Consider the following 15,208-nt stretch of genomic DNA (forward strand, 5'->3'; position numbering starts at 1 on the left):
AGCACTGATGAACAACAACAAAAAAACAACAACTATATATTACTCAAACAAAAGGAAAATAAAATAATAATAATTCTACCCTTTTTTTAACATATGTAATTGTGTTGTTTCAAAACTTCAGAAAAGCACTTTCATAAAAAGAGAGAAAAAAATAAAATAATAATAATAATAATTCAGAGTCCGAAGTTCAGTCAAAATGAATGTGCTAATATTCAGAGTTCAAAGTTCAGTCAAAATGAATTTGCTACTTTTCAGAGCTCAAAGTTCAGTCAAAATGAATTTGCTGATGTTCAGAGTTCAGTCAAAATGAATGTGCTTATTTTCAGAGCTCAAAGTTCAGTCAAAATGAATTTGCTGATGTTCAGTCTCCCCAATAGTACTTTTCAATAAACCAGTCAAAAAAAATAATAATAATTACGTAAAAAAAAAAAATATATCCTTCAAAGGTTAATCTTCAACGGCTATTATTGTCAAATAAGCAAATGTTGCCTTCAAATGGATACCACAATACCAGAACTTTGTTCCTCTAAGCAGTGAAACGTGTTCCTTCACTCCACCTTGTGGACAAAAACGGTATTGCAGCAAACAGCTCCGGCGCGAAAACTCTCGTCACCCACGGCACGAACTCCTCCGGAAATCTCCGATCAGTCGATTCACCACGCTGCTTCCAGAGTCACGGTCACGGCACCATTGTAACAGTGTTGTCTCTGCGTTGTGTTGTGTTGAAATCAGATGGACACCAAATCGCACTTTAAGATGTTTATTCTGTTGACAGTGAATATAGAACAGCGGTGATCAGTTTCAGGAATCACCCTCGTGCATTCGCGGCCATTCTCACTCTCGACTGGCGCGAGTCTAAATGACTCTTTTACATAAACTACATAAACAGTAATTGATAACACATTTGAAACTGGTCTGTACCTGTTGACAGTGAATATAGAACAGCGGTGATCAGTTTCAGGAATCACCCTCGTGCATTCTATTGGAAGTGAACATTAAACTTGATATTACAATACATACAACAGTGACACAAACCCAAATCATACAACATACTTCTAAACACACGTATAACTCAGTATTAGCCCTTAAAATGGTTATATAATTACGAAAATATATTTAACACACGGAGCACTCACTCACCGCGGCCATTCTCACTCTCGACTGGCGCGAGTCTAAATGACTCTACCGGAACCAGTTCATAATTCTACCAGATCTGGGCGGAGAGTGCAATTAAAGGGGCCATACATGAAAATAACTGTAGCAAGTGGAAACACATATTTGACCTGTTACACTTACATATTTAATATGTTGTTCATCAGTAGTGTCAATCACTCTATAATCCAAAAAAGACTAATTAGTGTATTAAATATGCATAATCATATATCAATATTTGATCTGATAAACCTGTTAGTTCAACAGAGAATGTGTGTATTTCATTTTCAAAAGTACACCTTTTTATATACTGGAAGTTACAAGAATTACAGGTATTTATTTATTTATTTAATATGCAACAGTTAACATGTTTCATAACTAAAAGTAAAGTTTCCCATCTTGGGACCAAGGAGGATAAATTATTAAGGCAAGTGAATAAAGGTTTGAAAATTCTGTCATTATTTACTCACCATCATGTTGTTTCAAAGCTGTATGAGTTTCTTCTGTTGAACACAAAATATATTTTGAAGAATGTTGGTAATCAGACAGTTGACGGTAGCCATTGACTTCTTACTATGAAAGTTAATGTCTATCGTCTGTCTGATTACCAACATTCTTCAAAATATATTTTGTGTTCAACACATACAGGTTTGAAACTAGCTTTTGTAGTTCCCTTAAAGCTACACTGTGTCATTTTTAAAGTTGATTCTTAGCAAAAAACACTCTGTTCTTTCAAAATGATATGTGCTCATTAATGTGTAATTACTTCTACCAACTAATCAAGTATTCTCGTAAGCGTAGAATCTGCCATTTAGAATACATACGAGCGAGTCGCTCGAATGGCAGCAGTCATGTTGCACCTCCATCTTGAAAATACATTAGCCAAAGAGGGACATACCTGGAAATTCAAGCTTCGCCTTTCGCGTTTTTACACTCAGTGGCACCGTGACGAATGCGAGGGGGAGATTACTCGCGACTGCCGCAGATTTGAAGTAATACGGCCACCGTAGGAGTTAAAACGCCCTCGGAATGGGAGGGGCTAGAAAGTAATATTCAGTTGGTAGTCATAAACAATTTCACCGCTAGATGGGAGAAAATCCTACACAGTGTAGCTTTAAACCTGTGGTGCATCAAATACATATTCGAAGTACAAATGATGCTATAGTTTCTAGAAAACGATAGACAAATGCTTAAAACGGAGCGTGTCTCACTGCAGGACAATGTTAAATACCCAGGCAGACACTGAGGTGTGACTGTGAGAAGATCACAGTTGAGGGGTGATCTCATCGGTCTGTGTCGCAGTGTCCATGAGTCCTGGCTCTCTCCCCAGTCTGCGGGGTTTTAACAGGTAATCCGAGTGGAGGGAGGACTCGGTCAGGTCCACAAACCGCATGTAGCTCGCCTGCACCTTCTGAAAGAGGAACAGAAGCACATCAACATGCTGATGCAGTTAGTTAAACAGGTGAACTCTTCATAATGACCAAAGATGGAAACGTCCTCAAGCCAAAGGTCAAATGTCAACACTGTTGTTTATTATGTCAGGAAGGGAGGAACCAGGCCTGATTCCAGAATTAAATCACTGAGGGAGATCTAGTAAAGTGCAGATGTAATGTGTAAGCAAGCTCTCCACACTACATCCCGAATCGCGTACTGAGTAGGGATTACATTTGAATTTGAATTCACTTTGCGACCGTTAAAAAAGTATGTTCTATATGGGTAGTATGAATGTAATCCGGACGTACTGCATCCGCCATGTTGCCATTATCATGTGACTTACCAGCGCCAGTTACGTCTCTTCCCTGTCATTCATAAATCCTCTCCTGTGGCCTCATGGGATAGTAAAGTGTTCATCGTATGCAGACTTAAGAATCTTGCTGGAAGTCGTCCGGAGGCTTTACGCCTACTGTTTTCGAATACTACGGCTGCATCCGAAATCGCATACTTCCCTACTATATAGTAGGCAAAATCATGTGACAAAAGAAGTATGTCTGAATTCACTGTACTCATAAAAGAGTAAAAAGTACCGGATGATCTACTACTTCCGGCGTAATTCTGAATCATGCATACGATGGACACTTTACTATCCCATGAGGCCACAGGAGAGAGAACAGTCTGGCTGCAGGCTTGCACTCTCAGACTACATATGTTACATGTACTTACCATAGCAATAACAGTAAATTATGCATAATTACATGCAACTAACCCTAAACCAAATCCTAATCCTACCCTAACCCTATAGTAAGTGAAGTCACTTGCAGAGGAAGCGCAGGTGAGAGTAATGAATGACAGTGAAGCGACACAACTGACGCTGTAGGTCACATGATAATGGCAGCATATAGCGAATGTAGTAGACCCGGATTACATTCATACTTCACACACATACTACATAGAACATACTTTTTTAACGCTCGCAAAGTGAATTCAAATTCAAAATAAGTACCTACTCAAGAGAGTATGCGATTTCAGACGCATCCAATGTATTCAGACATGCTATTCTGGTAGTGTACTGTTTTTCACATACTATATAGTAGGGAAGTATTCGATTTCGGAAGTAAGCTCACTCTCAGTTAATTGCGATCTCACAAAGTTCTGTTATAATCAATGAAGCTGACAGCATAGTTAATCTCTTACTTGCATCGTGTCTGCACGTTGTTAATGAGAGGATTCACAAATGTGCAGAACTCATCACTGAATAAAAATACTCTGGCATTTTGACCGATGAGTGGATTTTGATTTAGCACCTCTGATTGGCCACTGCGTTCAAGAGATCAACAAACATGTCTGTGATTGGCTACATAATACTAACCGCTGCAAAAACACATTGCAAATAGAAACATTTGATGTTCTTCACAGCACAAACACTGATTTGTTGTTTTGTCAATATGATATTATTACAGTAAGATGGTCTTGCTCTTAGCATCCTCAAGCACTCCCGTAGAACCGGGCCTGAAAGGAACACCAATGTATGGTTTGCGCCACGGAATAAAAAAATAAATAAAGTTAATTACAAATTTTTGTCTTTTATATTGAGTTACAATTGCTAGTTATAAACTTGTTTCACTTGCTAGTTTAAATCTCGGAATTCTGACTTTTTAAAGTTATAAATTCGCAATTGAGAGTTCACATCTCATAACGCTGACTTTTCCCCCATCAAAATACTTATATTACATCTAGAAATTTGACTTTTTTTCCTGAGAATTCTGAGTTTACATTTCACAATTCTGTTTTTTTTTTCTGTTATGGAATTTAAAAAAAAGAGAAGCTAATTGCGCTTTTTTATCTCACAATTCTGATTTGTTTTCTTGCAATTGTGAGTTTATATCTCAAAATTGTAGGAAAAAAGTCAGAGTTGTGAGATGAAACATTGCAATTGCATTTTTGGAGGAAACATGCTTCCATACTAATGCACAGACTCATGGGGGGAAACAAACTAAGCTTAACTCTTTCCCCGCCAGTGTTTTCTTTCTTAAAGTCACCGCCCAGCGTTTTTGATCATTTTCGCAAAACTTTCATGGCCCCCCGAATATTTTGTTGTATGAATATCTAAACATGCAATACAGTATATCAAAACAGAGAACAAAGCCTCTGCAAAAATTTTTTTGCATTCTTCTTTTATCGACACTTGAATATGAGTAAGTTTCATAAAAAAGCAACATTATGAACAAAACTCTGAGAAGCTGTCAAAAACGAATCGCTTCCAACAACCCCCCAAATCTTCACAGTCCTGCACCTATTCATGGGTTTGACATTAGGAAGTTTGATTTATCTGCTGTTTAATGTTCACGATCACGTTATTTTCTATGTGCATAAGCAACAATTCTATAGCACTTGTTTCTGCTTCTTCTTCGCCTGCGTTTTGATCTGGAGATTCTGTACTCTTCCAGAAGATGCATAATAGCGCCCCCTACCGTCTAACAGAGAAAACATCTATCTATAAATTACAGGAACGTCTGTCTGTCTGTCTGTCTATGTGTCTGTTATTCACATATCTCTCGAACCGTTAGTCCGATGGATTTCAAACTTGACAGGTGTCTCGCTACGGACACGAGTAAGTGCAGTGCCAAGTTTGACGTTGTTTGGATTAGAAATGCAAAAGATATCGTTAAAAATATCGGTAAAAGAAGCACTTAAAGGTTGTGGTTTAAAAATAAACATTCTGACATAAACACTGTCCGCTAAACAAAGTCAGCTACACTGTTTATTTCTGAATATTATATTTTATTCACGGCCATCATTTGTAGTAACCTATTCACAAACTGTTTGGTCAAGCGTAGCGTTTTTTCGGAGTTCACTGTGTAGCTGTCTCCCTGAATCGTTGCGCTTATTCATTTGTGGATGTTAACTGAATCTGTAAGTCAGCTACACTGTTTACTTCTGAATATTATATCTATCTAAAAATTACAGGAACGTCTTTCTGTCTGTCTGTCTGTGTGTGTGTGTGTGTGTGTGCCTGTTATTCGCATATCTCTCGAACAGTTAGCCCGATGGATTTCAAACTTGACAGGTGTCTCGCTATGGGCACGAGTAAGTGCAGTGCCAAGTTTGGCGTTGTTTGGATTAGAAATGCAAAAGATATCGTTAAATATATTGGTAAAAGAAGCACACATTTGCTTTTGCCGCTCTAGCCGCTGGCCACTCCCCCTCTCACACTGCACACTGAGTGAGCACAGCGCAGGACCAGAGGCCACTCCCCCTCTCACACTGCACACTGAGTGAGCACAGCGCAGGACCAGAGGCCACTCCCCCTCTCACACTGACACTGAGTGAGCATAGCCCAGGACCAGAGACAGAGAGGGTCGAAGAAAGCAGCGGAGCTTAAGTAGCGTTTTCTCGGAGTTCACCGTGTAGCCTGCTCCCTGAATCGTCGCGCTTATTCATTTGTGGATGTTAACTGAATCTGTAAGTCAGCTACACTGTTTATTTCTGAATATTATATTTTATTCTGGTGCGCTTAACGTTATCGCTACTGTGTAATAGTAGCCTATGCTATTTACCTACTAAACATATCCTATTCAATGTGTTCACAGTCTCTTTCACGGGCATCATTTGCAGTAGCCTATTCACAAACTGTTTGCTCAAGCGTAGCGTTTTCTCAGAGTTCATTGTATAGCCTCCCTCAATCATGTAGTTCAATTTACCATATTTATTGTATGTCATTATGTCAGTATCAGTATTTGCTTTCTACCATGCACAAAAAAAAATGTCACTGAACTTTTGCTGTGTAATTGTAACAATGAACACTCAAACACACCGAACCAACAATTACTAAAAACACACACAAAAACTGATTTTGCACGGGCACTTTGCACTAGTGGTCATAAATGACGATGAACGAGTCAACAAGAACCAAACGTCAGAGGAGGTTCTGGCTCGGGAGGAGAGAGAGAGAGTTCTGTTATTCTGTCGTTTTGTTGCAGATGCTGCTGGATTCGAGCAGGTCCCATTTTAGAGCTGTTCATTTATTCATGATGACCTCATTACAGGGGCTGACCTTAAACTCTGCTTCGTACTGAATGCTCTCCCTGCAGGCCTGATCCAGACTGTCTCGCAGCTGCTGGAGCCTGCAAACCAACACACACACACACACACACGCTCATGCACCACTTCAACAAATTATTACAAGGAGGAGAAAAAATAAATAAAAAAAGAGTGCTGGAGAGGCAGTGTTGATGATGACAGAAACAAAATCTATAAATTCTAGGGTTCCTGTAGAAAAGGGAGAAGGCAGAAAGATACAAAGAGAGAAACTGATGAAATTTACAGAAGGTGGGAAGGAGAAAGAGAATAACTGAGATGCATCACAACAGGGATCTGGGCTGAGCGGGGGGGGAGTTTCATGTGTGTTTTTGCCTGTTTTGTAGCTCAGATATCTCTTCTTCATGTCTGTCCTGTAGGACCCGTTTCTCTCTTTCTGCTTTCATGTCACACTCCTCACGAACACGTCTCTCTGCGTCCTGCACACATCTCCTCACACACTCCTGACAGACAGAGGAAGGCAATGAGCAGAATGACTCACTATGAATAATACGTTATTCTGATTGGTCAGACTTTAAACTGTGCAGATTTGGTTGGCTCATATATTACTAGTATATCAATCGGTAGTAAATCAGTTAATCAGTAATTGCATTATAATCAGTTGTTAATGGTAGCAAATTATTAAACAAATCTAGCACTTTTCTTGATTTGTCTGATTCGACTACAAGAGAACCCTCACTCTAGCCTGGAAATCCAGACCAAAATCTGAAAGATTAATGGTCTGGCATCGACTAATGAAACTCAGCTCGAGGGGCGGCACCAAGCATGCATTTGAAAATCTCACTGCACGCAGTTGGATAACACTACAACCAATCACAACAATAAAACCCATACGCTTAGATACCAGCAGAGCTCAATGGTAGATTAGACTCTTGCCGTATCCGGTCGGCAAAACAGCAAAAACGCCCTTCTTGCAAAGGAACGATTGGAGCGCCGTCTTCTGTTCCTCTTTTAGATAAAAAGCCAAATCTAACTCGTTCATTGTAGCGGCCAAAGCCGTTTCAAACAACTGGTGTTCATCCATAGCCATCTTGCAATGTTTACTATTGACTTCGACGTCACAGCGCTGTCGTCATCTCGCTTCTGGCCCGCCTATATCAGATAACCCGATGTGATTGGTGCAGCTCGGATACAAGGGCATATTTAATGAGCATCATTACTCAACGCCAGAGTAAACTCGCTGAGCAAATTCAACGTGTGCTCTCGTGAGAACTCTGGATTTCCAGGGTACCCTAACCCTAACCCCAAGATGGAAATTTTCACTGCACATCATTCAGTCATGTACAGCTATTTGTTGTCTTGTCTGTAAGGGTTGTTTAGTTTCATTGTGTTTTAGTTTGGTTTTCCCTGTTCCCGTTTTTCTGAGCTCTAGTTCCTTGGTTGTTTCCATGGTTACAAGTTACACACCTGTTCCCTGTTCTGTTGATTATTTTTCCTTGTGTATTAAATGCCCCGTACACTTTGTATGATTTTGGGCTGTCAAATGAAAGATGACCGATCGTGGCGATTGATTTCTGTGGTCGTGGCTCCTAAACGGTGGTTCTACGTCGAACAGCGAGAGCGGTTCAAAGACGGCTGTTGTAACAGTCTTGCGACCAAAGACAGCCTGTGATAATATTCTGAGTGTCAGTAACTTAGCGTGATCGTCTCAACGTGTGTTTTCTGCTACGACCTACATCTACTGACTAGCCAATAAAAATGCAACATAAATTGATCAATGCGACATGCACTAAAACTTACAAGATTTACAAGATTGGCATGCCAAGTTGGCCTCTTTTCCCTAGACATGACCACGTCCATATTCTCCTCTTTCAGTTCCTCCTCTTTTTTCAGCGCACATAAAAACCACAATTGCCAAAGTGCGATTCATCTTGCTCTATTTGTTCACCACTAGCGCAATGCTGATGATGACGTTTTATTCTTCTATATTAACTTAAGTTGTAGCCTACGATTCAATAGGTGTCATCCTCATATAGTATACATCCATGTCGTACCCAGGTTTATTACATCCATGTCGTACACTGTGATCTATAATGATCTTATAGGATTTCCCAAATCACACAGTCTGTAGCAGGAATTATCCCTTTTTTTCTCAGTTCCTTGTTCTGTTAACGTTATGTTGAAAGTGTGTAGTTATTCTTTGTTCCTAGAGTTCAGTCTATCTTAGTCATTTCTCCTGTGTTTCTCCATGCTTCTGATTGGATTATACTCGACCAACCCTGACAGAGCCATTTATAATAATTAAAATTTGATTTCATTGGGAACTGTGTAAAATTCTTTATTGTAGATGGTTTATGACTAGTACAGTTTTTTGGTTAAGTATGACGTTTTGCAGGTATCTTTACCTGGCAAACCAACTATTTGCCTACTTCTCTGAGGGGCATTCAATTTCAGAAATTTTTCAGCCCTTTAATATTAGCTCTGTAAAATGTTCTGTGATTAGCTCATAGTCTGTTTGATCTCAATTTAATATAATATTGTTACAGGTTTCATCTGGTTTCTAAACCAATTGTTTTGAAGACTGTAATTAAAAAATGGTTAGACAAAAAAAAAAAAAACTATTTGCTTAGTGGAAGCTCAAAATTCAAAACTTATTTAAAACTCAAATCAGTATTTCATGTCCACATATTTATTTGTATAGTAGCTGCGTTACTGCACAAGCATGATAATATAGTCAGCCGGACATTATTGCAAAATAAATCAACTAATTGTCCAATCATTTTCTTTTGTATGTTTACTACAGACCTTATTTTACTTATAATTTGAAAAACACCATTATAAAAACCCATAGGAAAATCTCGAGAGACAAATGAGTCTTCCGTGTTTTGTCGTCCCGACTGCAGCACTTCATTGCCACCAAAACGTAACAGACATGTTTTGACATGTTTACACACCAAACAAGACATTATTTAGAGCTCTTATGAAGCTGACCTCACCACAATGCAGTGTAGGTTTATCTGGTTTATTATTGTGGGAACCAAACATCTAATAATAAAGATCAAGATAAACAAGACCACAGACACACACACCTGAGTCTCTTCTCGTACGGTTTGTATTATTGTCTCTCTGGTCTCCTCTGCCTCTTTGTTCAGCTGTTCTCGCAGCTTCCTACAGGCTTCCCCTACGGCCTGGACCTTCTCTTCCTCCATCCGAGCCTTCAGGCCTTCACAACGAGCTCTGAACTGGGCCTGAAGCTCGATCTGAAGCTCTCGCCTCATTTCAGCCTCCAGCCTGTCCCTCGCTCGCAGGGCCTCCCGAAACTGGGCCTGCAGACTCTGGGGAGGACGCGAAAGAGATGAAATAAAGGGATGAAAATGGATGAGGAGGACAGAGAAGGATGAAGGACAGATGATGAAGGTGTTGGGGTGAATGCGAAAAGTGGGAGATGGAGAGGTAGAGAGAACACAAGAAGACAGAGGGCGTTAGGGAGGGAGAGGAAGAAATGGATGGATGATCAGAGTTGGCAGGGCAACTGTACTGGGCTTATGAAGAGGAGAGTCATCTTTGGGTTTGGCTGCTGCTTGCTTTCCCTGGAGAGCAATTACACAAGCAATTACACCCTATTACAAAAGCTCTTCTCATTTCTCTGACACAATGGCGAAGATTTGACTGCTACTGGCATTGGAGTCGAAACCGGATCATTCGTTAAATCTGACACTCGGATGCAGCGAGGATTATGCTGCTGTTGGACGGGGGAAAAGAAGTTGAATTAGAAGCCGAGTCTTTTTATCAGAAAGTTTTAATCAAGTCCTAATAAAATCTCTCCAGACTGCTTCCCTGGAGACTGAAATATGGCTTTCTGAATTCCAGGAGACACAGTGTTACAGTCTAATATGTCTGTATTAATTACTTTTTTGACATGGTTCACTTGAGGCTTACAAATATTCACCTCCTCTTGGAGTTTAAGGGCAGCACGTTTCTCCTCCTCTGCCAACTGCTTAAAATCCTCCACGACGGGGGCGTCAGGCTGTTCCCGTCCAATCGCAGGTCGGGAACTGACCAAGTTTGGAGGCAATTTTAGGTGGTTGTCTGTTCTAGCGTTGGGAGATGACCACGGACACAACCGTTCTCCTAGTTCTGAAAGAAGAAGTGGTTTTAGCATGAGAGTCAGTGGTTGCAACAGGTGGCAACCGATTACAAATCACATATGGCTTTTAAATATGTATTATAAATGGAAGATCTTATGCATGCTTCATAAGGAAGTGTCTCAGATGCACATATAGGAAAGAAAAACCATAAATGTTATCTCTAAAATCTCACTCGTTTATCCTGGACACTTAATAGAGAGCAAATGAAAACTTTGGTTTAAGTCTTTCCACATGTTCCTCCAGTGGAAAAAGAGCCACATGAATCTTTCTAGAGTTTCAGAAGAGAAACATCTCAAACTGTGCTCAGATTCGCCAAGAGACCCAAGTCTGTAATGTAAAGAGCTTTTTCCAAATATCTCAGATTAAATTCTTCCAGTACTAAAGTATTTGAGAAATGTTGCCATGTTCATTTACAGTTCTATTCTGAATGTCAACAGTTGTTTTATTTGTCTACTTTTTTTTTTTTTTTGTGATCAATTATTTATTTATTTTCTTACACAATGGAGAGGAAACACCTTCACAAGATAAAGAGAAGACCTTAGACTGATTACATCATCATTGAAAATAAAACAGAGCGCAATTAAAGTTACTATTACTTTTTATTTATCCTAAATTTTCGTATGCGTTTTTTCATTTCCGTCATTCAGTGGCTCTGAATTGTCAAAACACCTCTTGAAATGCTTGCTACGAATGTGAAAAACGCAGAATTTTTTTTTGACGGACAAAAGTTTCGGAGACGTAAACGTGCCGAAAAATTTCGGACAAGAATTTCAGACTCAGTGTGCAAGGACCTTAACACCGTGTCTAAACCAGACACAACCGTTGTCGCTAGAAGCTGTCCACGGCAAAGCAACTCGCCTCGCCTCGACTGGACAACCAATGATGATCGTACACACCATCATTGGACAACCTGTCAGAAATCAGACAGAACAAGAAAGAAAAGGGAGAGAAAGAAAGCGCAATAGAACAAATACAAGAAACGCAAGTCATAACAGTCCTTCGTATCAGAAGTAGCTTCTGGTACGAAGGATTGTTACAACCTTTGTTCTTGTATTTCTGTTTCTTGAATATGTCCACACTGGATGTGGCATGCTGGATTTGCATTTGTCGTTTTGTTGCGCCCCTTGTGTCAGGTGTAAGAAATTTCAGGAGGAACAATACACATGAAACATAAATAGTTAGATAGTTCACCCAAAATTTTTAATTCTGTCATAATTTAGGCTACTCATCCTTGTGTTGTTTCAAACCTGTATGACTTTGTTGAAAGTAATACAGGTTTGGACCAACAATACTTTGGGTGAAATATACCTTTAAGTTCTGAAAGAGCAACTTTTAAGCAAGTATATATTTTTGTTTCTCTTAAACACATATTCATTCTTTTGTGGATGAACTTGTGTATAATTTTTGACCCCTCTTCCTACATTTCTCTGTTTGTTGGACAAAAGTCCAGTAGCAGACACTGTGGTAACGTTAGTAAATGCCAGAGTCATTAGGCTGGATGTGTGGAGGTTGATGGCACTGATTGCTGTGAGTTTTACTCTGGTTGTCTGAGGCAGAGAATGTTCTGTTCTGCCCTTCAGCATGAATTCAGATTACACTACTGGAGAGCAACCTATATGTGACCTGGTATGCGCTAATGAAGGCTTGAAGAGAGAGGATGTTTGTGTGGTATTAAGGCTAAACTCACCCAGAATGTGTGTGTGGAGCACTCTCTGTGTGCTCAGAGTCGTCCTGTTCACCATCTTCTCGAGAGACCTTGTGTCCCACATTTTGCCTTCACAAACACTGAACCTTGGTCCACAGAAGCACCAGAGATTGGTTCTTAAAAACTCTCAATTTCCTAGTCTCCACAACGTCTCATTCTCTTTCGGGATTTGTCTTTTCTCTCAGCCTTTGACTTGCTGATGGTCGCTTAGCAACATGGACAACAAAACAACAGACTGCGCTGCTTAGCATTCAAGAATGATTTGATCCAAGAGATTTCAGACAAGATGCCTGCCAGCGTGTGTGTGTATGTGTGTGCGTTTGATTGTGTGGAAGTGTTTTATGAGCAGCCTCCCACTGCGCTAGTCATTTGAGATGTTTTGCTTCAGGGTTCATGCTCATTTGTGGGTCACATTTTGTGGAGTACAAAGAGCCTAAAATGGAATATAATGCTCAAAATGGAACCTCACATATATTTTGAAAATCAAAACATACAGGAAGATGTAACAGAGATATTCTAAAACAATAAATCAAATCAAAAATAAATCCCAAAACTAAAACATATGAAATTACAAATTTAAAATGATATTAAAATAGAAAACGACAACTGATTTTGACATTTTTATACAATATGACTGGTGCTTGCCCATGCAAAAGTTGCTGCCATGATCCCCACAGTAAATACCCACTGGAGTGCCACAGGGCTCAGTACATAGACCGCTTTTATTCTCCCTTTACATCAAATCAGTATTCATCACCTCTTACATTGTTCTTATGAAGATACTCAACTAATTATCTTATTTCATCCCTCTAACAACCAGGTATCCTCATGAATCACTGCATGTCTGGCAAGCATTAATGCCTGGATAAAAGTTTGATCAAAAACCTCTGTTGATCCCAGTGAGGAAACAACTTTGCCTCATCATTCTCAACGCTTTTCACCCACACAGAAAGCAAAAAAACCCCTCTAGTCACACTTGACAACTTCCTGCCATTTGCGCCCACAAATGAACCAGATTCACCCAGCTGAACATCCACTAAGTCAGACCTTTTCTCAGACAGACACGATCCTATGTGCAAGTCAGTCAATGCTTAATGTCACACCTTCAATAGCGCCTATAGCAGGGCAAAGAACTTTGCTTTTCCTCCTCACATGATGTGCAAACAGCAACATCCTAACTAATCTTCAGATGCAGACACAGCTAAAGAACATTTTGTAAGTTGCGTTAGATAAGAGATATACATATTTAGTTCTAAATGTTTTTGTGCATGTCTGTATGATGATATGTGGTTTGCAAGGAGTTCACTTGTTTTATTTACCAGGTGAATATGCAAATCTTGGGATGGAGTAAAAATACAACTCTTATTTTCTAACTCAAAAAAGTATTAAACTTTTTTAACTTTAAAGCAGGGCTATGCAGTTTCGGGAATTTCTTCGCTGTATTCTCACTTTTTGCTCACAGGTTTCTCTATAGAGCTCCCCCTACAGCTTCGGAATAGATATTTGACAACACTGTCGAAAAACTCGTTGGTGACTCTCAGATACCAGAGGCTAGTAGATCAACGACATCAAAGCAGATGGGACTTTCTTTAAAACGTCTTCTTCATTTGGGTTCGAACAGCGTGAGGGAGCGCAATAATGACAGAATTTTAGCAGATTTTTTTGCCGTAAAGCAATTCGTTACATCGCGAGACCTGATATCACGCGATACTTGGCCCGCCGGCCCAAAGTTACAAGGGTGGTTTTTCAGCTCTCAGGCGCTTGGGGGGTGCGAGACGACCACCATTCAACCCGAAAAAAGTCATATAACTATTCCAATGACTCCGAAGCTGTTCGGTTAAGGTAAAAAAGTTACTTAGTTTACCTTTAATTAGTGTGTAATGTTGGTGTTTGAGCATAAACAACATCTGCAAAGTTACAACGCTCAAAGTTCAAAGCAAAGGGAAATATTTTCTGTGTGTGTCTGCAAGCTGCCTGCTAACACGCGAGCTCTTGAAGCTCCGCCCTCTGTGCCGGGAGCAGCAGCTCATTTGCATTTAAAGGGACACACACAAAATGACGTGTTTTTGCTGACCCTAAAAAGGGACAATTTTAACATGCTACAAAAATGATCTGTGGGGTATTTTGTGCTAAAATTTCACATACACACTGGGGACATCGGAGACTTATTTTACATCTTGTAAAAAGGGGCATTATACCACCCCTTTAAAACAAGTTTTGTATTACAAAAAATACTTAAAGTCAGCATTAAAGGAAAAAAAGATTCGCCCTGATAATCGATAATCCATTAAACTCATATTTTAGGTAAAAATATGGAAGAAAAGATTTGCCGTTTTACCGTGACTAAGAATGTTATCTTTTTTCTTAAGATTGTTCTTCAGACAAAATTTGAGAATTCAAAAATGTAAAAAAAAAAAAAAAATGAAATAAATAAAAAAAATCAAAGAATTTAAACTGTTATAATAACTTCTTTCAAATATGCCTTACAAAATTGGTCTGTATTGAAATTGTTGTAATACACCGCTATAAAAAAAAAACTTACAAAATGCTTCAAGAATTGCACTTTGGAACATCCTCAAAAACGTCTTAGAATTTATGTTTTTAAGATTTTTTTCTTAAGACAACTTTAATGAATTGGGCCTATGATTGCTTTGAAATCTGCATATCATCATAGAACAAATGCTGGACGGGAGAAGTTACGCACCCATGAAGTTTAATACTTTGAGTT

The 15,208-nt window shown here is 39.3% G+C and overlaps 1 protein-coding gene across 1 annotated transcript; it reads right to left on the bottom strand.

Annotated features, from left to right (window-relative positions):
* Positions 1-1,802: 1,802 nt before the first annotated feature.
* LOC311080478 (uncharacterized protein) lies at positions 1,803-12,690 on the bottom strand. The gene is made up of 6 exons (XM_084110466.1): positions 12,463-12,690; positions 10,577-10,764; positions 9,717-9,962; positions 7,003-7,130; positions 6,644-6,713; positions 1,803-2,563 (listed from the first exon to the last, which is right to left on the bottom strand). Exons 1-6 carry the CDS (start codon positions 12,542-12,544, stop codon positions 2,417-2,419), a joined length of 861 nt encoding a protein of 286 aa, XP_083966592.1. The 5' UTR covers positions 12,545-12,690; the 3' UTR covers positions 1,803-2,416.
* Between the last annotated feature and the right edge of the window lie 2,518 nt (positions 12,691-15,208).

The sequence above is a fragment of the Abramis brama genome (assembly GCF_963993115.1).
Source record: "Abramis brama genome assembly, chromosome: 3".
NCBI classification, from domain to species: domain Eukaryota; kingdom Metazoa; phylum Chordata; class Actinopteri; order Cypriniformes; family Leuciscidae; genus Abramis; species Abramis brama.

What these genes read in the sequence shown, in the direction of transcription:
- LOC311080478 (XM_084110466.1), bottom strand. Translation starts at nt 12,544, where the DNA reads ATGTGGGACACAAGGTCTCTCGAGAAGATGGTGAACAGGACGACTCTG. An exon ending in GCTCCACACACACATTCTGG is followed by an intron (nt 10,765 to 12,462) that starts GTGAGTTTAGCC and finishes TTCTTCTTTCAG; the next exon opens with AACTAGGAGAACGGTTGTGT. An exon ending in AGTACGAAGCAGAGTTTAAG is followed by an intron (nt 2,564 to 6,643) that starts GTCAGCCCCTGT and finishes TTCCTCTTTCAG; the next exon opens with AAGGTGCAGGCGAGCTACAT.